This window comes from Aristolochia californica, unplaced genomic scaffold, assembly GCF_029961685.1.
Source record: "Aristolochia californica isolate CCGP_79_NKW_82.1479 unplaced genomic scaffold, dmAriCali1.0.hap1 SCAF_4, whole genome shotgun sequence".
Lineage (NCBI taxonomy): Eukaryota > Viridiplantae > Streptophyta > Magnoliopsida > Piperales > Aristolochiaceae > Aristolochia > Aristolochia californica.
The window spans coordinates 8,570,116-8,592,854 of record NW_027182103.1 but is presented as its reverse complement, the minus strand read 5'-3'; the positions used below and the strand labels follow the sequence as shown (position 1 = coordinate 8,592,854).

Below are 22,739 nucleotides of genomic sequence, written 5' to 3'. Positions count from 1 at the left end.
GCGGGAATGAGAGAGGGTTGCGGGAATGAGAGAGAGAGCAGAGAATGAAAGAGGGTTGCGGGAATGGAGACGAGAGAGGGTTGCGGGAATGGAGACGAGAGAGGGTTGCGGGAATGAGAGAGGGCTGCGGGAATGAGAGAGGGTTGCGGGAATGGAGACGAGAGAGGGCTGCGGTAATGGAGACGAGAGAGGGAGCAGAGAATGAGAGGGTTGCGGGAACGAAGACAAGCGAGGGCTGCAGGAATGGAGACGAGAGAGGGTTGCGGGAATGGAGACGAGAGAGGGAGCAGAGAATGAGAGAGGGTTGCGGGAATTCAATGGCAGAGAGGTGTGCGACAGAGAGAGCCCCGAGAGACGAAAGACAGCCCCGCGTGAGAGTCATGTAGATGATTCTTAAAATCGGGTGGAAAGCGCTTTCCGCCGTTTACTCTTGGGACATGAACTCCTGATTCATGTATATTCATGTACATGACATGAATTTTGGCGCCCCCTAACGACACCAAGACATGAACTACGTAATGCGCATGAAGATCATGTCCTGAGTCATGTGCACTAACCCCCCTTAGTGAGAATTTTAAGGGTCGGTGAAAGTGAATTTACCTAGAGATGAGTTAGTCAACTTGATGCAGGAGATGAACTTCATCCACATTATTCAGTTCATCTCTTGACGTTGTCATGTAGATGACTAAGGGGGGTTAGTCAACATGACTCAAGACATGATCTTCATGTGTATTACTCAGTTCATGTCCTGATGTCGTTAGAGAGTGCCAAATTTTATGTCATGTACATGATCATCTATGACTTAGGACTTCATGTCCCAAGAGTAAACGGCGAAAAGTGTTTTTCGCCCGATTTTGAGAATCATGTACATGACTCACGCGAAGGGCTCTCTCTGGCGCAACCCTCCCTCTCTCGTCTCCACCGTCCATCTCCGGTCTCCCTCTCTACGGCCTCTCCCTCTCGACCTCCGTTGTAGAGTACGGGAAACCGAGAGGCTTTGCGACAGAGGTCGAGAGGGAGGGAGGCCTTCCTCCCTCGGCAATGACTTCTCTTCTCTCTCGGCGTTCCTCTCTTCTCCTCCTCCCCCCCGACCCCCCTCGGCCATCCTCCCTCTCTTCTCCCTCTCGACCTCCGTGGCAGAGCACGGGAGGTCGAGCATCTATTGCAAAGCTTCTCAGCCTCCCTCTCTTCTCCCTCTCGGCATACTGTCGGAGCGCCGCCTCTGTCATTATTGCCCGCTGGCTCGTCGTTGAGGAAGACGACGATGGTTTAATTTTTCCTCAGTTAGGAAAAATTAAACTATCGTCATAAAAATCATTAATTTATAAATTTTATTTATAAAATATTTATTTTTATTTATAAAATAACTATTTTAATTTATTTAATATATTTATTTTATAATTACTATATTAAAATAGTGATTTAATAGTCATAATTAAAATATTGTTAAAATAAATATTTGATAAATTATTTTGGCATAATTATCCGATTGCTATAGTTAATTAAACCAATGGTTTTAAATTTTGTGATAATATATTATTAATTAATATTACATAAAATATATTATGTACAAATATATAGTGTGTTAAAGTTATGATTAGATCAATTTTTTCTCTTAAATTATTTATTTTTAAGTTAAAGTATATCATATGTTATTAATAAATTAATAACTCAACGTACTATTTCGTTTTTGTTATTTATAACGTTATTTATTTATTATTTGTAATTAATCATGTGCATATTTCATTGGCTCATGTAATTACCATATTAATGCACAATAAAATATCTAATTCAATTAATACATATATTTAATTATACATTAAATAACTTATTCATGTAGTGATAATGGTTGTTTTACCTAATTTGGGGTTTAAGGATTATATTGTAATTAAGTGTACTATAAGGGTTTAGGGATTCTCTTTTTTTTTATGTTTTTCTCATGTTGGGGCACTAACACTGGAAATTGTTTTCCAGTGCATATGAAGTCGTTAATACTAACACCAAGTGCGAAGATGATCTTCATGTTGGACATGAACTTGATCTTCAAAAATCCATTTGGGGGACTAACCCCCCCTAAGATGAATCCAAAAATCATCTCCATGGTTTAATTTCGGGAATTTGGTTTCCGCAGCATATTGCGAGTCATCCAGATGACTCTGGCTCCGCGATTCGAACCCTCGTGATTTCTTCTTTTTTTTTTGTCTCTCTCGCTCTCTCAGTCTCCTTCATCGCTCGTCATTTCTTCCTCCTCAAAAATTTTCTTCGATCTCTCTGCAGCCATCTTCGGTCTCCATGCTCCTTGCTCCCTCTTGCTTCTCCCTTCTCTCTATCGGCCTCCCCTTCCCTTCTCCCTCTCGCTGTGAACATCCTCTCAGCCTCGCTCTCTCTCCCTTGCACTCGCTTTCCTTTTCAGCCTCTGGCTCGCTTCTCCCTCACTCCTATCCCTCTCGGCCTCCCTCTCTTCTCTCTCTCGGCTAGGGGTGGCATCGAGCCGAGCCGAGCCCGAACCTGCCTATGTTCGAGTCGAGCTTGATTTAAATATTTCGAGCCGAGCTTCGAGCCGAGCCGAGCCCGAACCTGCCTATGTTCGAGTCGAGCTTGATTTAAATATTTCGAGCCGAGCTTCGAGCCGAGCCTCGTCTCGAGCCTAAAATTGTTATCGAGTTCGAGCCCAACGAGTTCGAGCCGAGCTCGAGCCTCAACATACATTTCAAACTTTTCAAAAAATATATATCGAATAAAATGTATATAAAATTATGCATACATTTTATATAAAATTGGGCATGACCTCTACATAAAATTGGGCATAACTTATATATATAATATGTGTATAAGATTGGGCATAACCTCTACTTAAAATTGAGCATAATCTATATATATAATACTTGTATAAAATTCGGCATGACCTTTACTTAAAATTGGGCATAATCAATATACATAATACCTGCATAAACACTCCATAAACACTCCATAAAATTGTTTATACATTCCATAAACACTTCATGAAATTGTTTATACACTCCATAAAATAATCTAAACACTCCATACATTGCATAACATTATAAATAAACTCCATACAATAATCAAACACAACAAAATTAAATAAAATATCACTATCAATTTACAATCACCCAAATAAAAACTATAAATTCTTTAAATAAAATCATATTACTATTACATACTTACTAGAAAATTACAAGAAATATTTTAAATTTTTCTTAGGAAAATTAAATGGACCTCTTATTGCCTTTTCTAAGGAAATAAATAAAAATTAATAATTAATCTAATATATTATTATACTTATCGATAAAATTTTAATCACATAAAATGTCAAACACAAAATTACTATGAAAATTGCCTCATGCTCAAAGTATTATATCATCAACTGTCAAATACTTATTCAAAATTTTTCTATATGGTTTTCTTAACCATCTTGCCAAGAAAATCTTACTTGAAAAATTATAGGATTTTTTAAAAAGAATTTATAATTAGAAAAATATTTTGAAAAAATACGAGGCACTAATGGTCCCTATATTTCTATTAAAAATGTTTTTTCAACATTTATTGAAAAAACTAGTCTCTGGAAACGTATTTCTACTAAAATATCTTTTCATTTTATTTAAGAGCCATGAGGAAGGGACAAAGAGTTTTTTTTTTTCCTTGTTTATGATCTCGCACGTAGGGGTAGCTTTGAATAAATTATATATAAAATTATGCATACATTTTTAAGAAATATAATGATAGGGGAGGTTCAGGATTGAATTTCAATAACGGATTAAAATGCACCAATATTAATATTTTTTACTCCAATTGTTGTCTAGCTTGTTTTGTAATTTTTGAATTTGGCCATAATTTATTATGGCCTCCTTAGTGCCCCTAGATAAAAATTTATATTCTAGGAAAAACTAAATTTTTTTTTCCTATGATACATATTCCCAAAAAAACCTTTAAATAAAATCTTATTACTATTAGTGACTTATTAGAAAATTATAGGAAATATTTTAAAAATTTCTTAGGAAAGTTAAATGGACCTTTTATTGTCTCTTCTAGGGAAATAAATAAAAATTAATAATCAATCTAATATATTATTATACTTATCGATAAATTTTTAATTAAATAAAATATCAAACACAAAATTACAATGAAAATTATTTCATGCTAAAAGTATTACAGCATCAACTGTTAAATACTTATTCAAAAATTTTCTATACAGTTTTCTACCCCATCTTGGTACAAAAAATCTTACTTTGAAAATTATATGATTTTTAATAAAAAATTTCAATTAGAAAAGTGTTTAAAAAAAACATGAGACACTAATAGTTTATAGAAAATTATTTCTATAAAATTTATTTTTAATTTTTTCCAGAGGAAAAAGTTTTTATTTTATTTTATGATCTCGCACGTGCGAAATCGCACGTGCGAGATCATCTTCTCGCGAGGAAGGGGGAGATTATTTCTCCCCTGTTCTGGTTTTCCGCTGAGACGACCCCGAGGGAAGGGGCTTACGGTGCCGGGGAGGATTTATCGTCGGAGATGACGGCCACGACGGAGTCGGCGGCGACGGAATCGGCGGCGACGGAAACAGAGGCGACGGCGAGGAGAGGAAGAAATCGAACGGACGGACACAGAGGCGGCCGGCGAGCAGCTGCGACGGCGGTATAGACGTCGGAGAACAGCTACGACGGCGGTAGAGGCGGCGACAACAACCGATGAGAGGGGTCGGCGGTGACGAATTTTTCCTCCCCTCGCTCTCGCTCCTGCTCCCGCTCCCCCGCTCGCTCGCGATCCCGTACCGATTCATGCCAATCCGACTTATTTTGAGCCGGCTCGCGAGCCAACGAACCGAACCTAGTTTCGGTCGAGCTCGGCTCGTTAAGGTAAACGAGCCGATTTTGGTGTTCGAGCTCGGCTCGAGCTCGAAAAATGACAAATCGAACCGAGCCTATACCGAGCCGAACCGAGCCGGCTCAAAGCCACCCCTACTCTCGGCCTCCCACTCCCTTCTCTCTGTCACTACTCTCTTTTCCCCCAAAATACTTCCCGATTTCATTTGATTTTCCTTATTTCGATTCCGATTTTTGACATTTCAGGTTGATTTCTTCTATTCTACTTCAATTCGGCATCAATTTCTCCATTCGGCTTTGATTTCACCCTTCGACTTCAGTTTTCCCAAAAATTCATAAGGTAAGCCTAAACCCTAATGTTTTTCGATTAATTTTGAGATGTATTTGATTTAATTTGAATTTATGTGCATAATTTGGGGATTTAGGGTTAGTGTTTATGGAGTTTATGGTTCGATTTCGTCTTTATAGAGTTTAATTTTGGGATTGGGGTTAGGGTTTAGTGTATTTAGGGTTTAATGCTTGGTATTTAAGGGTTTAGGGTTTAGGGTATTTTTAGGGTTTAGGGTTTAAAAAATAGTGTTTAGGGTTTATGGTTTAGGGTGTTTAGTCCGGTTCAAACAAGGCTGAGTCACCTAGACTGGTGTCCATTAGCCAAAGAAACCCGACCCCCATCACAGATGAGGTACAGTTCGTAGTGATTACGAATCATATGGGGCTCTACCCATATGTTCAGTGAATTTGGACTTGATGTGTGTGGAGATAGTTGAACTGCAATGAAAATAGTTGATTAATTTTGGAATGTTTTAGAATGTTGTTGAAAATTTTTGAAGTGCTATGAAATATTTTTGCCATGTAGTAAGGAGATTTGGGTGTTATAAATATCCACCACATGGTATTTTCTTTTTTATAGCTTTTGTTTCTGTGATGGGTAATGGTTGTCTGATAAAAATTTTTCCATGAGAACCATCTCGGATTTAGATTATAAAATGGTTGTAAGAAGACAACTAAATGCTCGATCTCTTGGTCGAGCAGGAACAAGTTGTCCAATGGGGTTTGGCAGCACTATGTATATATGGAATGTGTCAATAAGTTCAATGAAGACGCAGTCAATAAAATCAGTGTTTGTGGTTGCTCATAATGCTATCAACCAAGCTCTTGTTGCCACTGCAGTAGGTACTGTTGCTACATTCTAAAAGTTGTTTGGCTACAAAAATACCATATTGTATAAGACCTAGCAAAAACTGGGGATGACAAGCCCCTGCCTTGTTTTTTAAAATGCATATGCCAAACACTTACCGAAGGAGCATTGTCACTAGAAACAGCTGATCAACCCATGAGTTGGCTGTTTTTGAGGATAAATTCGTCAGCCATTGGGACACATTTTTATGGAGTTCATCCAATAGATCAGTAGTAGTCTAGGAATTACTTGTGTAGTCAAATAAAAGATAGAAGAATCAAATTACTGGTGTCAATGAACTATTAAGATGATGTTAATTGGAGAATAGAGAGTCTGATCTCAAGAGGAATTCGAGCAAAGAAGGAAAGAAGAAGAAGAGAGGGCAAAAGAGTAGTAGGAAAAAAATACAGCCCTACCTTATGACGACGGTGTGGCTATGATGTATTGAGTCTTGAACTATGAGTAATGAAGGCCTTCAAGTTGAAAGGATGCAACCTCCCTCAATCGTGTGGGAGGAGCGGGAATACAATTTCTTTTGAAGGGTAAATTTCAATTCCATCTAAAGTAACTAATGATTTACCATGTAAGTTGGTCTAATGGTCGTGATTAAATAGTCACATACTTCGTATGATTAAGACCTTTTATATTGGATGGAGCCCACGCACCCACATTATACACATAATGACATATATTGAACTGCATCCCAATCTTAAAAAAAAACAAAAAAAATTTATGTGATAAATAGTGAAATGTATATTTATGTCCCATTGAAAAAGAAAGAAAAAATAGTGAACATAGAGGTCTCAAGGGGGGAGGACCCCTACCTCCCTATTCTTTCCTTTTTGGTGGGTGAGGGCACTCACCGAAGAGAGTATGCCCCTAATAGGTGTGTCATATTATACACGGTATCTACTTTGTCGAGATCAATCTGTATCAATGAACAAGTATCATACACTTTGACTATATTCGTTGGAAAATTTTAAAAAAAGGAAAATGTGATACAAATGTATGTGACACATATTGTGACTTTAAGATATTTCTTATGTAACACTTAAGAATCCGAGGCTTATAAAAAAGAGAAATCACTATTAGTGCACTGTGTAAGTGGAGAGTGAAAGTGAATTACACAGGTAATTCACTTTTACTCGTTTAAGTGAGAAAATGAGTGAAAGTGAATTCACTCCATGAGACTAGTGAATTCATTTTCACTCGTCATTTCATTTGACACTCAATGCTGAGACTAAACTAATTCAATTGAATTTTAATGGAAATACTCATATTATTTACCAATAAAATATTTTATTTATTTATTTATTATATTCACGACTTTTAATATTATATTAAATTACTAATTTAAAAGTGATAATTAAGGTGTTGTAAAAGTAAGAATTTGATCAAGTATTTAGAGAAAACGTTTTTGCTTAAGTATTTTATTTTTTATAATTAATTAAATTAATATTTTTATTTTACTTTGTAATCATTGTATTAATTTAGACTAAACAAAAATATATCTTATTTTATTAATAAAAAGCCTATTTATTTATTTGTTATATCCATGACTTTTAATAGTATATTAAATTCCTATTTAAGAGTGATAATTTAGATTTTATAAAAGTAAGAATTTAATTAAGTATCTAGAGATTATAAAAGTAACCATGTTTATTTAGGTATATTATTTTTATATTTAATTAATTTAATATTTAAAATTATTTTTTAATTAAAAAGTTAAATAAATCTATCTTAATAAATTTAAATCTATCAAAGTATTTTATTAATAAAATCATTCTCAACTTTCCACTAAAATTTTCATTGTGTACACTAACACAAGAAGTATTTACACTATAGTGCTTACTAATACAAAAAAATAATTCAGTTTCACTTTCCCCGTGTCATTTGACACTAGTGATGGTTTGAAATAAGCAATGTCACGTGATGCACGTGTCATTCGACCAGTCTCCCTGTCTCAAATTTTCATATTTCAATTCAGGTGACTTAGCTAGTTCTGTTTGAAACGTAACATATAACCAAGTGGTGGGCTGGTCTTCGGACCAACAAAACTAGAACGCCGTGTTCGTTTTTCTTTTCTTTTTAACAAAATCAACGAAAGCGGACAGAGACTTTCGCCGACGGCTTTTGGTCATTCATTTTGCGTTTTTACTGTTTCACGCGTTTTTGCTGGGCCACGCTCTGCCCTTCCCAACTCGCAAACCAGTCGCTTCGTGCTTAACCCGTCGAACCGTATTTCTTTCTTCTTCATCTTTCCTCAGTTACTTCGAGGCTGATCATTCAGAACTAGAACGGGACTTGGAACTTCGAACCGTGAAGGTACGATTCTTTACTAAGTCTTACCAAAAGAAACCGTGAGCTTAACTTGTCTCACTACAGGATTTCTCGAATAGCCGTTTGAGCTTCGTTCTGATTCGTATTGGTATAGGCCTAAGTTCTCTAGTTCGAAAAAAATATATTTCTGCTTGTTGTTTTCTTTGCAAGGTTGAATGCTTAGGTTTGATCTCTTATTTTTCTTTTATTTATTATTATTATTATTATTATTATTTTTTTTTTGCGTTTATGGCTCTTGAAATCATTCTCTTCCATTTGACTGTAATTCGTGTTTGAAAATGTTTATATGAACCGATCTGACTTGTCCTCTTCAGTTCTCGTTCTATAATCATGGCAAGGAAGATGCTTATTGATGGAGAGGTGAACGCCTCGACTACAGAGGAGGCTCAGTACGATTTTGATTTGTTTGTAATTGGAGCTGGTAGTGGTGGCGTTCGTGCATCTAGAACTTCTGCTGGCTTTGGAGCTAAGGTAAGGTTAAAGCATTTGGAACAGATTTGTGGCTGGTGACTGGTCCAGTTTTCCCTCATCTCTTAGTAGATCATAGTTCTTATTGGTTTATCTGTGCTATTGCTCTCCCGCCATCCTCATATTCAAGAATACGGGTCTTCATCATCTTGCATCACATGAGATCCTATTCCCCTAAATACGCTTTCTCATCCTTTTGGTCTTACTCCACTCATAAGAGCAATGTTAATGCATCAAATGGATGCAGAGTTATAAAATAAAATTTTCTCTTTTCTTGATCTATTTGCGGCTTAAAAAGCCATGGCAAAAAAAACAAATGCTGTTGACACTCGAACTGGAGCATTGCTATAGTCATGTTGATACTCTTTTGTGTTTTGTGCCTTGCTTTTCGTTGTGTCATCATCTTTCATTCATTCTTAGCATGTGATACTCGGTCATTCTAACTTTACATTAATATGGTGCATTATATTGCAAGGTCGCAATCTGTGAGCTCCCATTTCATCCTATCAGTTCAGAAGCTATTGGAGGAGTTGGTGGAACGTAAGTTTGTCACAGAGACAACTATTGTGATTGTTTATAGCACTCATTATTCTCAAGACCTGCTGTTTGGATTATAAATTCTTCTTCCTTTCTTGGCTTTTGCATTGATGACAAGGACTTAGTCTGAGTCATACTTCACCTTACTTTTTTTTTTCACAACTTGTTTTCTGGAATTGTTTTTTGAGATTTTATTAAAGAGGGGAAAGGAGATGAAAGAATCATAATAGATTACAAGAAAGGAGAGAAAAAATGGCCTATGCAGTGAAAAATTAATGACCTATTCAAATATCAAAGACTAAAACAGAGAAAGCAAAACAAGATCCATAATGACAATCTCAAGATGCCACGGTTGGGAAATTATCCTCCTCAATAGGACTATGCAAATGAACCCCTGCAGGTTGAAAAGAGTCTGCCATACTATTTGCATGGTGCGGCTTATGACACCAGCACCACAAAGTCAACCATAAGTTTTTTATTCATAGCTATCACTTCCACTAGGAAATTCAGCTTCTCTTTTTTGACACTGCAAAATGTTGCTGTAAGGGAAACTTTATAAACCATATAATTCTTCTATTTGAGTTTTTTCATTTTTTTGCTTTTTTTCAATTTTTTTGTGACTCTTATGATCATCTAGTGGCTCTTCTGCTATTCTCCTGCTGATTCTTTCGAGAGTCTTTCATGTTACAAATCATGGTCTTTCTTAATTTTTTGTGTTTTATGTATGCATAACTCGTGTATTTCTTTTTTGGTGTTGTTATGTTTAATTAGATTCTCCTGTGATTTTAAGCTACTTGATGCCTGCATACACCTTGTTATAATCGCTCTGCCTTGTGCTGTAGGTGTGTAATTCGTGGTTGTGTCCCTAAAAAGATTTTGGTGTATGGAGCAGCATTTAGTGGCGAATTGGAGGTAAGAACTTGGGAGCATTTGAAGATTCTTACATGTTTCGATATGTGGAGTTTCTAATGAACTTCACCATAATTAAGCACTAGTAAGTTGTCTCTTTGAATTGTGAGGTTTATATTTAGGTATCAACATATATTATTGTTGAAAACCATGCTCGAAGACTGTTCCTAGCCCATGTGGGTGACTAGACATTACAACACATGAAGGGAAGTTTCCTAGTTGAAGCATGCAAGTCTTCTACTTGAGGCATGTCTAGAAGAAACTTTTTTATTATAGACTCTTGTTTCCTAAGTTTTAGTTTCCTATTTCATTTTTACTATCTTATATTTTGTTTTATTTTAGCAAGTTATGTTTGGGTGTAGCAAGTTAATTCATGGAAAATCTAAGAAAAATACATTTAGAAGCTACTTAGAGGACTCTAAATTATTTGAAAGGTGCTTCTGGAAAAAGGTTTTTTGTATACTATAGATGATAAAATTGATGTGTTGGGATATTCTGATGTACATTATGTTGGGTTCAAGATGAATAGGAGGTCCACCATTAGGTATTGTTGTTTTATTGGGGGTAACTTAGTGAGTTGGAAAAGTAAGAAACAAGTTGTAGTGGCTAGATCGAGCGTTGAGACAGAGTATAGGGCAATGACTCACACAGTTAGTGAGCTTATGGGGGGGGGGTGTAAAACCTGTTTGTTGAGTTTGGATTTCATATTCCACAACCTATGGTTATGAAGTGTGACAATCAAGCTGTCATATTCATAGCAAGTAACCCAGTATTCCATGAGAGGACTAAACACATAGAAGTTGATTGCCATTTAATTAGAGATGCTATTATGCAAGGGAAGGTTATTACTCCATATTTTTAGTCCTCAAAACAACTTGGAGATGTGTTTGCAAAACCCCTTGGAAAATGTGAACATTTGGTGTTTTGTGACAAGCTGAGACTATTTGACATTTACTCTCTGGCTTAGGGGAGTGTTAGGATACTGGTATAGGCTATTTTGGTCATTTCACAATTTCATATGGATCTCATTAAGTTACTGCAAGCTAGACTTCATTTCAGAACTTTGTATTTCAATTTTCATTGAATTCTGATTTGTATTTATGAAGTTATAAATATCTTTGTAATGAAGGGCAGAATGGTCCTTTCATGTATTTTCCACTTAAGTGAATTGGAAAAGAGAGTGATCGAGGTCTGAGCCTTCATTCAATGCAGCCTCCGGTGCTGCTGCTTCCTGTTCTTTGTCTCTTTATTTTCCACCTTTCTTCTTCTTTAATCCTCTCTATATTGCAATTTTTCAAGCTTCCTTGATCTCTCTTTATTAAAGACTCTTGTTTCCTAAGTTTAAGGGTTTAGGGTTATGTTCCCCATTTCATTTTTACTATCTTACATGTTGTTTTATTTTAGCAAGTTATGTTTGGGAATAATTGGGTGATTGAGAAGTTTAGTTAGATTGTAATTAGGGAAGTCCATTACAAATAAACGTGTGGCTTGAGGGGAGAGTACGTTCTTTTCTCCTCCTTTACTTGTTTCATGATTTCTCCTCTCTCTTGCATGCTCGTTCTTTGAAATTTCACAATTATAACATTTTATATCCATTTATCAAGAAAATATCTTAGTTACACAGTCCTTAACTGAGGGACTAGTGCATGGTAGCTTTTTCACTTTTTCCTATGTTACTTAGTGTATGGCTTAATATTTTATGTATTATTCAACTTTCATGGTTTGTAAAAGGATAGCGGACAATGGACACAATAGATTCATGTATCCAACCTAACAAAGTCTTGGCAAGGCATCACAATGATGATTCTACTTGATGTTAATGTTTTGAACAGATGAAATTTATATGACGTGATCATGCAGGATGCGAGGAATTTTGGGTGGGAACTGAATGAGCATATTGACTTCAATTGGAAGAAACTGCTGCATAAGAAGGTATGTTATGATCTATACACATCTTTTCAAAAGAAAAAAAAAAAAAAAGGTATGTTATGATATGTTTTTTACTTCTTGCAGTTGAAGGTTCTCAATTCCTTGGAACCTTCTTTTCTGTCTTAAAAAGTTGTCACGTTGAACTGGTTTTGTGCAGTAACTTATTTTTTAAGACCAGATCATGCTAAAAAATTATAGTTGGTCAATTTTGCTTACAGACACAAGAGATTACAAGACTAAATGGGGTATATAAGCGATTATTGGCCAATTCTGGAGTAACACTTTTTGAAGGGGAAGGAAAGGTGGTTGGACATAATGATGTTGAGTTGACAGAACCAGATGGAACAAAGCGTCGTTTTTCAGCAAAACATATCCTGATTGCTACAGGAAGTAGGGCACACCGTCTGGCAATTCCTGGGCAGGTGGTCTTGATTCTTAAAATCTAGCAGTTTTGTGAATATAAACTTTTAGTTTCTTTATCATTTGGTTTTAACTTGTGTTCTTGCTTGAATTTTAGGAGCTGGCTATAACCTCTGATGAAGCTTTAAGCTTGGATGAGTTGCCTAAACGTGTAGTTGTACTTGGTGCGGGGTAATGCCATTCTCTCTATTTCTAACTTTGACATTCACTCACATTTTCGTGATATTTTGTTCATATAATTATTTCATATAGTTTCTAATGTTATACAGGTATATAGCTGTTGAATTTGCTTCAATATGGCGTGGTATGGGAGCCAGTGTTGATCTGTTTTACAGAAAGGAACTTCCCTTAAGGTTGTTGTTCTGCCAGATTCTGCTTCAATCCCTATATGGATATCACAATCTGATACTTTGGTATCTGCATAAGTTTTTTCATGATTTGTATTTCTTTCGTGTGCATTCTGGAATGGTTTGTCAGGAATAATTGTTCTTATTTTTTTCATACCATTTGATTTCGGTCTTGATACTGTGGTTCTAGAGGTTTTGATAATGAAATGAGAGCAGTTGTTGCAAAAAACCTGGAGGGCAGAGGAATTAAGTTGCATCCATCAACAAATTTGTCTGAGGTTTATCCTATTCATGCCTCTCTTCTCTGTATATGTTTATGAATACATGAATTCTGTACTCTTATAATTTTCAGAATTTGGCTGATATTTACTTCTGTACATCAGCTGAGCAAAACGGAGGATGGCATACGAGTTCTCACAGACCATGGGGAAGAGTTGATTGCAGATGTTGTTCTTTTTGCCACCGGTAATTCTAGTCAAAACTTCTATTCATGTAATTTGAAAAGCACGGATAAAACCAGATTTATTTGCAGTGTGAGCATATTTGGTTTTTAGAAGTTCTCTCTGTAAATGCCATTTGTATCATAATTGCCTCATGACCATTCACAATTTCACAGCTACTTGAGTCGGGCATCTTTTTTATTGCTACCTGGAAATCGATGTCTCTGACATCTACTTGATGGGGACAGCTACAGGAAATTAGGGAAAACAATTGAACTAAGTTTCTAAACTAAGAACTATGGAGAAGCAAGCAACTCAGAAATTTGTCTGCATTGGATTTATAACTTGACCTTACAATGGCTGTTCATAGTGATGCGAGATAACTTGCAATGAAGAAAAGCAAAAATAGCTGTGTCGATTGAGAGAATATAAGATGTCCTGTCCAGGATATGTTGTTGGTTTCTATAGCCTTCTCCAAACTACTTCTACCAAAAGCCTTACTGATATTTGGAATTTGAGTTTTCTAAGAACTCTACTTAAGGTAGATTTAGATTTTTTTATATGAAGGTATAGATTACCAGACTCCTTCTAGATGCTCTTTAGTCTAAAGAAACTCTTAAACACAAAAAGAATATGAAATTGCAAACAACTAGGAAATGAATACTGTAGAAAAATGGAGAGGCTCTCCTAACTCAGACTCTCTTTTCTGAAACAAACTTTCTAATAGCAGAAAAGGTTACAGTGTGCAAGGCCTAGGATTATGAAGTATTATTCGTTTTCCCACAATAGTTTCTGAGCTGTTTTGTATTGGACTGAGTTATCTCAGTCTGTTTGGCGTTTGTTTTGGGCTGGATCATGTTTTTGCTTGAATAGTCATCTTGGTTTTTATTTTTTTTTGTGTCACTAATGTAGATTTTATTTACTTGTATTATCTTGATGTGGCTCTTTTGTTGCATTGGTTTTATCATTTGCCTGGACGCTTTGTATTATGTGGCTGTGCATGTCTTGTAGATATCAGGCTTGTTTTCTGAGAGTGAGGGAAGTGATTTAGGTCTTATTTATAGTCTTGTTTTGTCAGGTCGACTTCCAAACACTAAGAGATTGAATCTAGAAGCTGTTGGGGTTGAGCTTGATAAGACTGGAGCAGTGAAGGTTTCTCTTTTCCCCTTTAGCTTTTATTTTTAATCTTTGTTCATTGAACTGACTCTCCATCTTCTGCATCTGCTGAAGTTTATTTGCTTTCTTCTCCCTGTTGCATTGTCCTTGCTTTAAAATTTGTCTCGTCTCACTTTATCCAGAAGAACTGAACTATATTTTTATTTTTTGGAAAATGGCTGAGTTATGGAATTCATTCATTTCAATGAAGAAAGAGCAACACCAAAAATGACATGCAAAATACATCTCAAGACTGAAATAGTGCCACTCTAGGACAATGGAATTTCTGTATTGCGGAGATACGCCCTCTTGCCAAGGGGTCTGCCTCATGATTTGCTTCTCATGGGATGTGGCTCAAGTTGAGAAAATATGCACAAAGATGTCCTGAGTCTCGTCAAAGTACTTGTGGAGTTGCAAGGGGAAGATTAGTGCACCTTCTCTCAATTAATGACTGTTGGGTAGTCACCCTCCAACATCAGTGGCCGGGAGCCAGAATTTTTAAATACTCTTGACCCTGGGGGGAGATATTTTTAGAGAATTATAATGTTCTATTTTTTGTGCTTTTGGGCTCTATGTGACTCAAGCGATTATTTAATGCAAGGGAGGTCAACTTTTGACCTCCGACGAGTACTGGTATTCTACCGTATTCTTGTCTCTCTCTTTTGTGTATTTTCTTTCTCTCTTCCCTCTTCTTTCCTCTCTATTTTACATCTTCACAATTAAGATAGCTAATGATAAGTCAGCTTTATATTAAAAATCTTTCCAGTGCTGTTGTTGTCCTTGTGTCATCATCTGGCTGAATTTTATTGGTTTGTCTACTTATGCCTGCCATTGCTGATACATCTCCTACCTGAACCTTCTGACCTAGCATCAGGGTTTGCCATGGAGACATTGTCTTACTGGTAGTCTTTGCTTTGGCTGATTTGGATGATCTTTCTTCTGTTCTGTCTATCTCCTCTTCTCTGGCTGTTGTAGACTCTAGCAGTTTGCTTATTTCTGATTGCTGCTGACTCTTACATTAATACTTCAAAAGCATCCTTTTCACAGTCAAAGCTGTCTTATTCTAATATAAAAATTAAATGGCCTATTTACTTAATGAACTTTTAAATATACACTCTTTCTTAGGTTTGTGCTGGTCTTATAAGTGTATTTTGTACAAGCTTTTGGCTAGTAGAGAGTCTAATTTTTTTAAAGCAATGTAGATTCGAGTAGTTCTTTTTACTGGGAAAGATCTGCCAATGCCTTTTTAACTTATCATTTTTCATTTTCACAGGTAGATGAATACTCCCGAACTAGTGTCCCTAGTATCTGGGCAGTAGGTGATGTTACAAACCGGATGAATCTCACTCCTGTGGCCTTAATGGAGGGAACATGCTTCTCGGTATCCTGTCATTGACTTGACTCTTATTTATTTTTCCTTTTAATGTATAAGATGCATCTTGTATTGCTTAATCTTTTTTCTTTCCTTGCAGAAAACAGTTTTTGGTGGGCAACCCACTAAACCTGACTACAATCACGTACCTTGTGCTGTGTTTTGGTATATTTTTTTCCCTACCTAATATTACAATATTTTCACTCAGCTTTTCTGGTTGGTTTTTAAGAATTTGTATTTTGTTAACTTCGATCTGAGACTGATTTTAAGCCTAAGTTTTTGTCATTTTTCTCTATTTCCTTTGAAGACGTTAAGAAGTGAGCCTGTGAATGGGAGAGAGTACAACATGGGTCCCATTGGGTGAAACATGAGAGAAGAACAAGAAATGGAAGCATAGAGTATAAAGAAAAGTTTAAGGCAAAAAATTGTGAGTGAAACACTAAATGGGCAGCAAAAATTAGCAAGTCTCCAACAAGGAGTTGTTGGAAAGTCAAGAGAGTAAGCTAGCTGATTGGCTTCAGAAGAGAATGCACGAATGCACCTAGATACCCATTAGATAGGGGTGTAAATAGTATATCAAATGGAAGAAAATAAGCTATTCTATATACCATTCCATTTATAGATGGTATATCGGTATACAATAATAATTGATGCATAGAATAAGCTGTTCCATATACCATTTATTTACCTATTTATCAAACAGTAGAATGGGTAATCAGGTAAATAAGTGGAATAATAACAAAATAACTTAAAAATTTATAAAACCATAAAAATTATAAAAAATTACATTATCCTGTGTGCAAAAGCCTAAGAATAATGTCATTCAAATGCATAACAAAATCTTTAGAAAAGGCATTTGAAGTTCAAACATACATTCTCTAAAACAAAAATTTAATTGAGATAATAAAAGAGGGAGGTCAACTTTCTCAGCCTCCAACAAGTGCGTCTTTTGCACTCTCTCCTCTCTTCTCTTCATTCTTTCTTTTTCAATTTCTTCCTTTTTACTTGGAATCAATGTGGTAAGATCATTTCAAAAAAAAGTGGTAAGATCATATTTCAGGCATCCATAGGAGTACTTCTTCCATCTTCTTGAAGTTTACATATTCCAGAAAAAAAGGGGATATCCAAAGTTTCATTTGATTGAAACTAAAGGTCAGCTTTTTCTTGTTTCTTTCTGCCATAACCTAAGGGTTAAACAATGATAATAGAGAGAGAGAGAGAGAGAGAGAGAGAGAGCTGGCAACTCAAAGGCGGACAGACGACAGGAGGACATTTCGGGACGTGATTGTCTTGTTGACATCTCTTCTGATCGTCGACTTGATTCCAGGAGATCCACTGAACCACTGTGGACGACCAACCAGAAGTACACTTATGTTGGAGAACCTGATCCTCTAGAGCATGGTGATAGTGAATGGACGCTTGTCTAAGGAAGAAAGCCGCGACCACGACAATCTGGTGATGAATGTTCGCTTTTGGAGAAATTTTGATTTACAAAACTGTTGAATCTACAAGAATGACATCTCAAAGGGGTGAAAAAAAATCCTTCATCACCATCCTAGACATTGCAACTGCCACCTTTATCTAGATATTTGACCGGGTCACCTCTGAATGGCAAACTGGCAAACGGACTCGTGAGCTTTGGAAGGGACACATTGCATTTTGCATCTCAGTCTTTCACTACCAGGGAGGACTGGAATGCAAAATCACCCAATGCCGAGGTAAAACGATCTTGGCCAGACTCTATATTCCTGAGAAGACCAATACTGGCTTTGGTTGGACTTGCTTTCTTGATTGTATCATCAAAGCACAGCCCCAAGACCCCACACAACCCCCATCACTGCCACCACCTGCTTCTGCCGCACCAGCTTTTGCTGCACCCATCCTCCCATTTCCTCCTCTCCCTCCCAACACCACAACAAGACAAGAGCCCCCACCTACACAATCACCCAGCCCTCCACCAGAAATACAACCACAGAACCTACCACCTCCACTAACTGTCTCTATTCCCTCGTCCTTTTGAAAGGAGGGTGAAAACCTCCTCTATTTCCTTATCGCTACCACCTACAACCAGCCACCTTGTCCCCAGTCACCGCTTTCATCTTGTCAAACTTACTGATTGGGTACCGTCCCAACCTAGTAATCCCTTTGGCCAATGGATCAACGTTTGGGGCATTCCAGCCGAACTTCGGCAAACCCATACCTTCACCCAAATAACCATGAACTTTGGTTCTCTTTTCGGCCTGGATACCACCACCTCCTCAAAAATCCAGACTGGATGTTGCAAGACTCCTTATCAATCCCCACTAACCTCTCCACGGATCCAAGCTTCTGAAACTCTCTTTGGATGACACCTTTTTCTGGCTAAGCGTTGTCTTCGAAGATCTATCTTTATAATCCTCGCATTGTCTGCAATGCCTTCCGAGTCACATAGCGAGCTGACTCAGCTACTGGAATCTCCCACAAAGTTTGAAGGTTTTGAATTCAGAAGCAACAGATTAATGAGTATTAAATAGCATAGATATGAGTTTGATCTCACCAGACAATAGGAAGAGCGCTGTTTCTTTCATGCTCCTGTTGAAAGGGAATTGGTGGAATGGGTGTAATTTGTGGGGTTTCTAGATTTGACTCCATTCAAGGACAAACATTTTTCAGTCATAGAAGGAGCAAGAAAGCAAACAATTTTTTTTTTTGGAGATCATCCCAAGGAACTCAAATTTAGGTATTAACCAAATCACACAAGAAAAGGGTATTTTATTTCCCAGAATCAAGTTGAAATCATGAACATGAAAATAGAAGTAGTTCTGAATTCAAAAGATACAAGTAATAACTGTAAATACCAAAAGATAAGAGTTTGATCTCACCAGACAATACAAAGTGCCCTGTTTTAGCCATATTTTTGTTGAGATAGAATTGGTGAATGGTTGTAAATTGTGGGTTTTTATCTATTCAAGGACAAGCATTTGTGTCAGCCATGAGAGGAATAAGGAAGTAAACTCAAAATTTTTTTTTACAATTACATTAGGATTTATTTGGAAATTTTTTGATCTTTTGAATTTTAATTTTAAAATAATTTATAGAAATTATTGTGAATATTTGAGATTTTCTAAAATTTTCTGGGATTTCAAGAAATTTTTAGGAATTTTTGAATTTTTTCTTGGAAATTTATGGATTTTCTGAGTTTCAGAGATTTCATAAAATTTGCTGTATATGAAAAACTTTTAGAATTTCTGGAAATTACTTGGAAACCAAGTTACTGGAATTCCAGAGACTAGAAACTAGTTTTTGATGAAAACAATTTCATGTAAGTGGTTTACAAGAGATTTAAGATGGAAAACAAAATCTAAGAATTATTTCTTAGAAAGCAAATTCCAGAAACCATAAATAACGACTAATCCAAGAGAACAAATCTTCCCTTCATGGCTTGGGCCTTTGGCTTCAGGGGTCATATGAGGGGGTTTCAAGTGTGAAGTCTTGGGTTGAAGTCATACTAGGGGGTAGGGGGGTAATTGCGTTTTTAATCAACATTAAAAAAAGAACAAAGATGAAGTCTCCAGAGACTACTTTGTAAGATATAACAACAATGGAAACATAATTGACGAGGAAATCATTTTGGTTAATCCATATTTACAACAGGTTTCACTTCATCAAAATATAAACATGCATGGAAGATATGTTGGCAAATGTGATGAGAAAACAAAATGAGGGGATTTTCCTCTTATTTGATCAGAGAAAAAGGTCAAGGTCAAATAGAGATCAAACTTCATACATTGGAAAGATCTATTTAAATTTCAGTTTGACAGTGAAATGAAAAAAATGAATCTTCTCCTTCTCCTTTTCTTTCTCCATCCAAGAAATGACATTCTTTAATGAGAAATTCAAGTTTGAAGTTTCATTCTGGTTAACACTGACCTTTTCTTCTTTTTCTTCCTCTTCATCATCATTTTCTTCTCCTTTCCGTTCTCCATCTTTTAAAACCCACTCTGGCACCATCTTAGTGAGCAAAACGAGAAGACATGTGGAGAAGGGGAGACAATTCAGAGTTGCCTAAGAGATTAGTCTTGACCTCTGTTACTATTTATTATCTTTCTTTTGGTTTCAATGACAACTAGCTTGTTTCTTTTCTAGTTTTAATGAGATAGAAATAATATTCTCAAAAAAAAAAAAAGAGAGAAATATAAGAATTTGACAAAAACAAGCATTACTAAAACTAAGCTCCGCTTTCTCTGTTTTATTTGAACACTTCACTTCCCCTCTCTCCCTTTTACATAATACACTAAAAAAATATGCATTTGTCTTGCATAAAGTATTTATTTAGTTCTGCATGAGAGGTTTCAATCTGCCAGCTTTCATGTTTGACAATATTAACTACCCAAGTTGTGAAACTATCAGTTGCAGTTTTGTCATTCATATGTTGCTACTTGCTAGAAACGTTTGCCTTTTGATTCATGCAGCTGATTACATTCACATAAAAATTTGGTTGTTCATCATGTCAAGAATAGCTATAAAAAAGGAAAGGTTAGAGTAGCTGTTCTGCTGCTAAGAAATACATACACATGGTTAAAAGGATTTCTGTAATGTGTCTTTTTATGTGAACAGTTATTTTCTTAAAGTCTTATAATTGTGGTGTCTCTGCTTTCTTCCGACTCACAACAAGTTATATGGATGTAAATTTAACTTTTTTGTTGGTTTTGGTAGTATACCTCCCCTGTCTGTAGTGGGCCTAAGTGAGGAACAAGCTGTAGAGCAAGCAAATGGTGATATTTTGGTTTTTACTTCAACATTCAATCCTATGAAGAATTCCATATCTGGGTAAGTTACATCGCTCAAGATATTACTTCTGTTTGTGGAAGACAAACTAAACAGATCACTGGTGGTATGGTCACTATTTATGTGCATAATGCTATGGGCTTTACTGGTGGTATGGACACTATTTATGTACATAATTATATGGGCTTCACTGGTGCTTTGGTGGCTGTGGCATGCGGTTGTTTCACTGCATGTCAGCCTATAACAATTTTCCTAATTTAACCACCCAAAAGGACAAAATATCTCCCAATTTAAGCTAAAACAGTTTAAAACTTAAGATGTGCTTATTGAGTTTTTATGAGACCACTGTGCTCAACAATGTGCTCTGGTTACATATTCCTGTTTTGGTATTTCCAGGAGGCAAGAAAAGACTATCATGAAGCTCGTTGTAGATTCTGAGACTGATAAAGTTCTGGGTGCTTTAATGTGTGGTCCAGATGCACCAGAGATCATGCAGGTACCTGTTCTGACTCACATTACTAAATTAACAGGAGGCTGCTGTTTTACTCAATGTTACAAATTTGCTTGATGTATGGTACTCATTCATACATGGCTTCTGATAGTTAGGGAGTTAAATAGTGTTCCAAATGTTACTTGGGAGTAATATTCCACTTGATGTTATTAGCTAGTTCTACGATCCTTGATTCTAGATTTTGGTATGAACACTGATATTCCATAAGAGCTGATATTTCTGATTCTTGGTTTACCATTTTTGTGTTTAACTGTATTGTCTTAATTTCTGATGTTTATTTTTGGTTTATGATTGAAGGGTATCTCTGTTGCTCTCAAGTGTGGGGCTACCAAGGCACAATTTGACAGCACAGTAAGTTAAAATTTCTTTCAGCTTGCGTTACCCAAATCCTGCTATTGTAGAAATCTTTTCCAGAGATAATCTCATAGAAAGTAGAAGTGAACTGCCTTAGAAATTTGCTTTTACCTTACTGGGCCAAATTTTATACATGTGATTTCATTTGCAAAACATTAAGATAATAGCCTGAGATTTGTATTATTTATAGAAGGGCTTTTTCTTTTTTGATGTGTAATAGTGGTCATCCACTTTCCTAGCTATGCTAGTTTCTTGCTTTCTGGCAATTTATGCAGCCAACCATTTTCTTTATGTCATTAAAGCTGATATTTTCTTTGCATCAGGTGGGCATTCACCCTTCTGCTGCCGAGGAGTTTGTAACGATGCGATCCTCGACGAGACGTATCACTGCTGGTGGTAAACCAAAGACAAATTTATGATCAGGAACATAAACCTTGCGTGGAAGAGAATCAACAATTAGTACTATATCAGAAAAGATAGTGAGTAATGATTTGCTCAGTCTACAAGGTTCATCTAATTTAATACTTTTCCTTTTATAGTTGTGGTACGTCTTCCATATAGAGATTGGTGGCATAAATGAAGTTATTAAATCCAATGATCATTTCAATACCTAATAAAATTGGATTTATTATTTATGATTGGGTGCTTCTGAAGTGTGGTAGGTTAACTATTATTGATGTTTTTTTTTTTTTTTTTGCTTTCTGAATGTTGATTACACATGCATGCTGCATTCAATAGCTGTACTGAAACTTAAAACCTCTCACTAGTATCCTGTCCATGGGGCCAATCGGAATACTCTCACTAGTCCCCCTTGTTGGTGGCCAAGTGTGCATGAAATTTTTGATTAATCTATCTGACACCCCCTCAGAAGAAGTGCTTCTCTCTCTTTCTTAATTGTTGTGGTGGACTTGGTAAATGATTCAAGACTGAGGTTAATGAGAATTTCATTAACAATTATCTTATTTGGCTGTTTAACAATTTAAGGATGCGCTCAAAATTCCCTATTGACGTGTCTACAGGGTTAGTAGCCCCTACTCGATTTTAATACTGATATATGAAAATACTTATTCATGATATCTGGTTAGGCTAAATTTTACATAAAAATATTACACCAGATAATAATAAATTCGTATGACAACATAAATATAGTCCTGATCCAGCACTTAACA

The 22,739-nt window shown here is 36.2% G+C and overlaps 1 protein-coding gene across 1 annotated transcript; it reads left to right on the top strand.

The window, feature by feature from the left end:
* Positions 1 to 8,125: 8,125 nt before the first annotated feature.
* LOC137962721 (glutathione reductase, cytosolic) lies at positions 8,126 to 22,205 on the top strand. The gene is made up of 17 exons (XM_068809751.1): positions 8,126 to 8,346; positions 8,676 to 8,832; positions 9,305 to 9,369; positions 10,209 to 10,278; positions 12,136 to 12,207; positions 12,423 to 12,626; positions 12,722 to 12,795; positions 12,894 to 12,977; positions 13,162 to 13,249; positions 13,355 to 13,436; positions 14,490 to 14,563; positions 15,840 to 15,947; positions 16,039 to 16,103; positions 20,634 to 20,747; positions 21,102 to 21,201; positions 21,514 to 21,567; positions 21,894 to 22,205. Exons 2-17 carry the CDS (start codon positions 8,692 to 8,694, stop codon positions 21,987 to 21,989), a joined length of 1,491 nt encoding a protein of 496 aa, XP_068665852.1. The 5' UTR covers positions 8,126 to 8,346; positions 8,676 to 8,691; the 3' UTR covers positions 21,990 to 22,205.
* Positions 22,206 to 22,739: the final 534 nt, after the last annotated feature.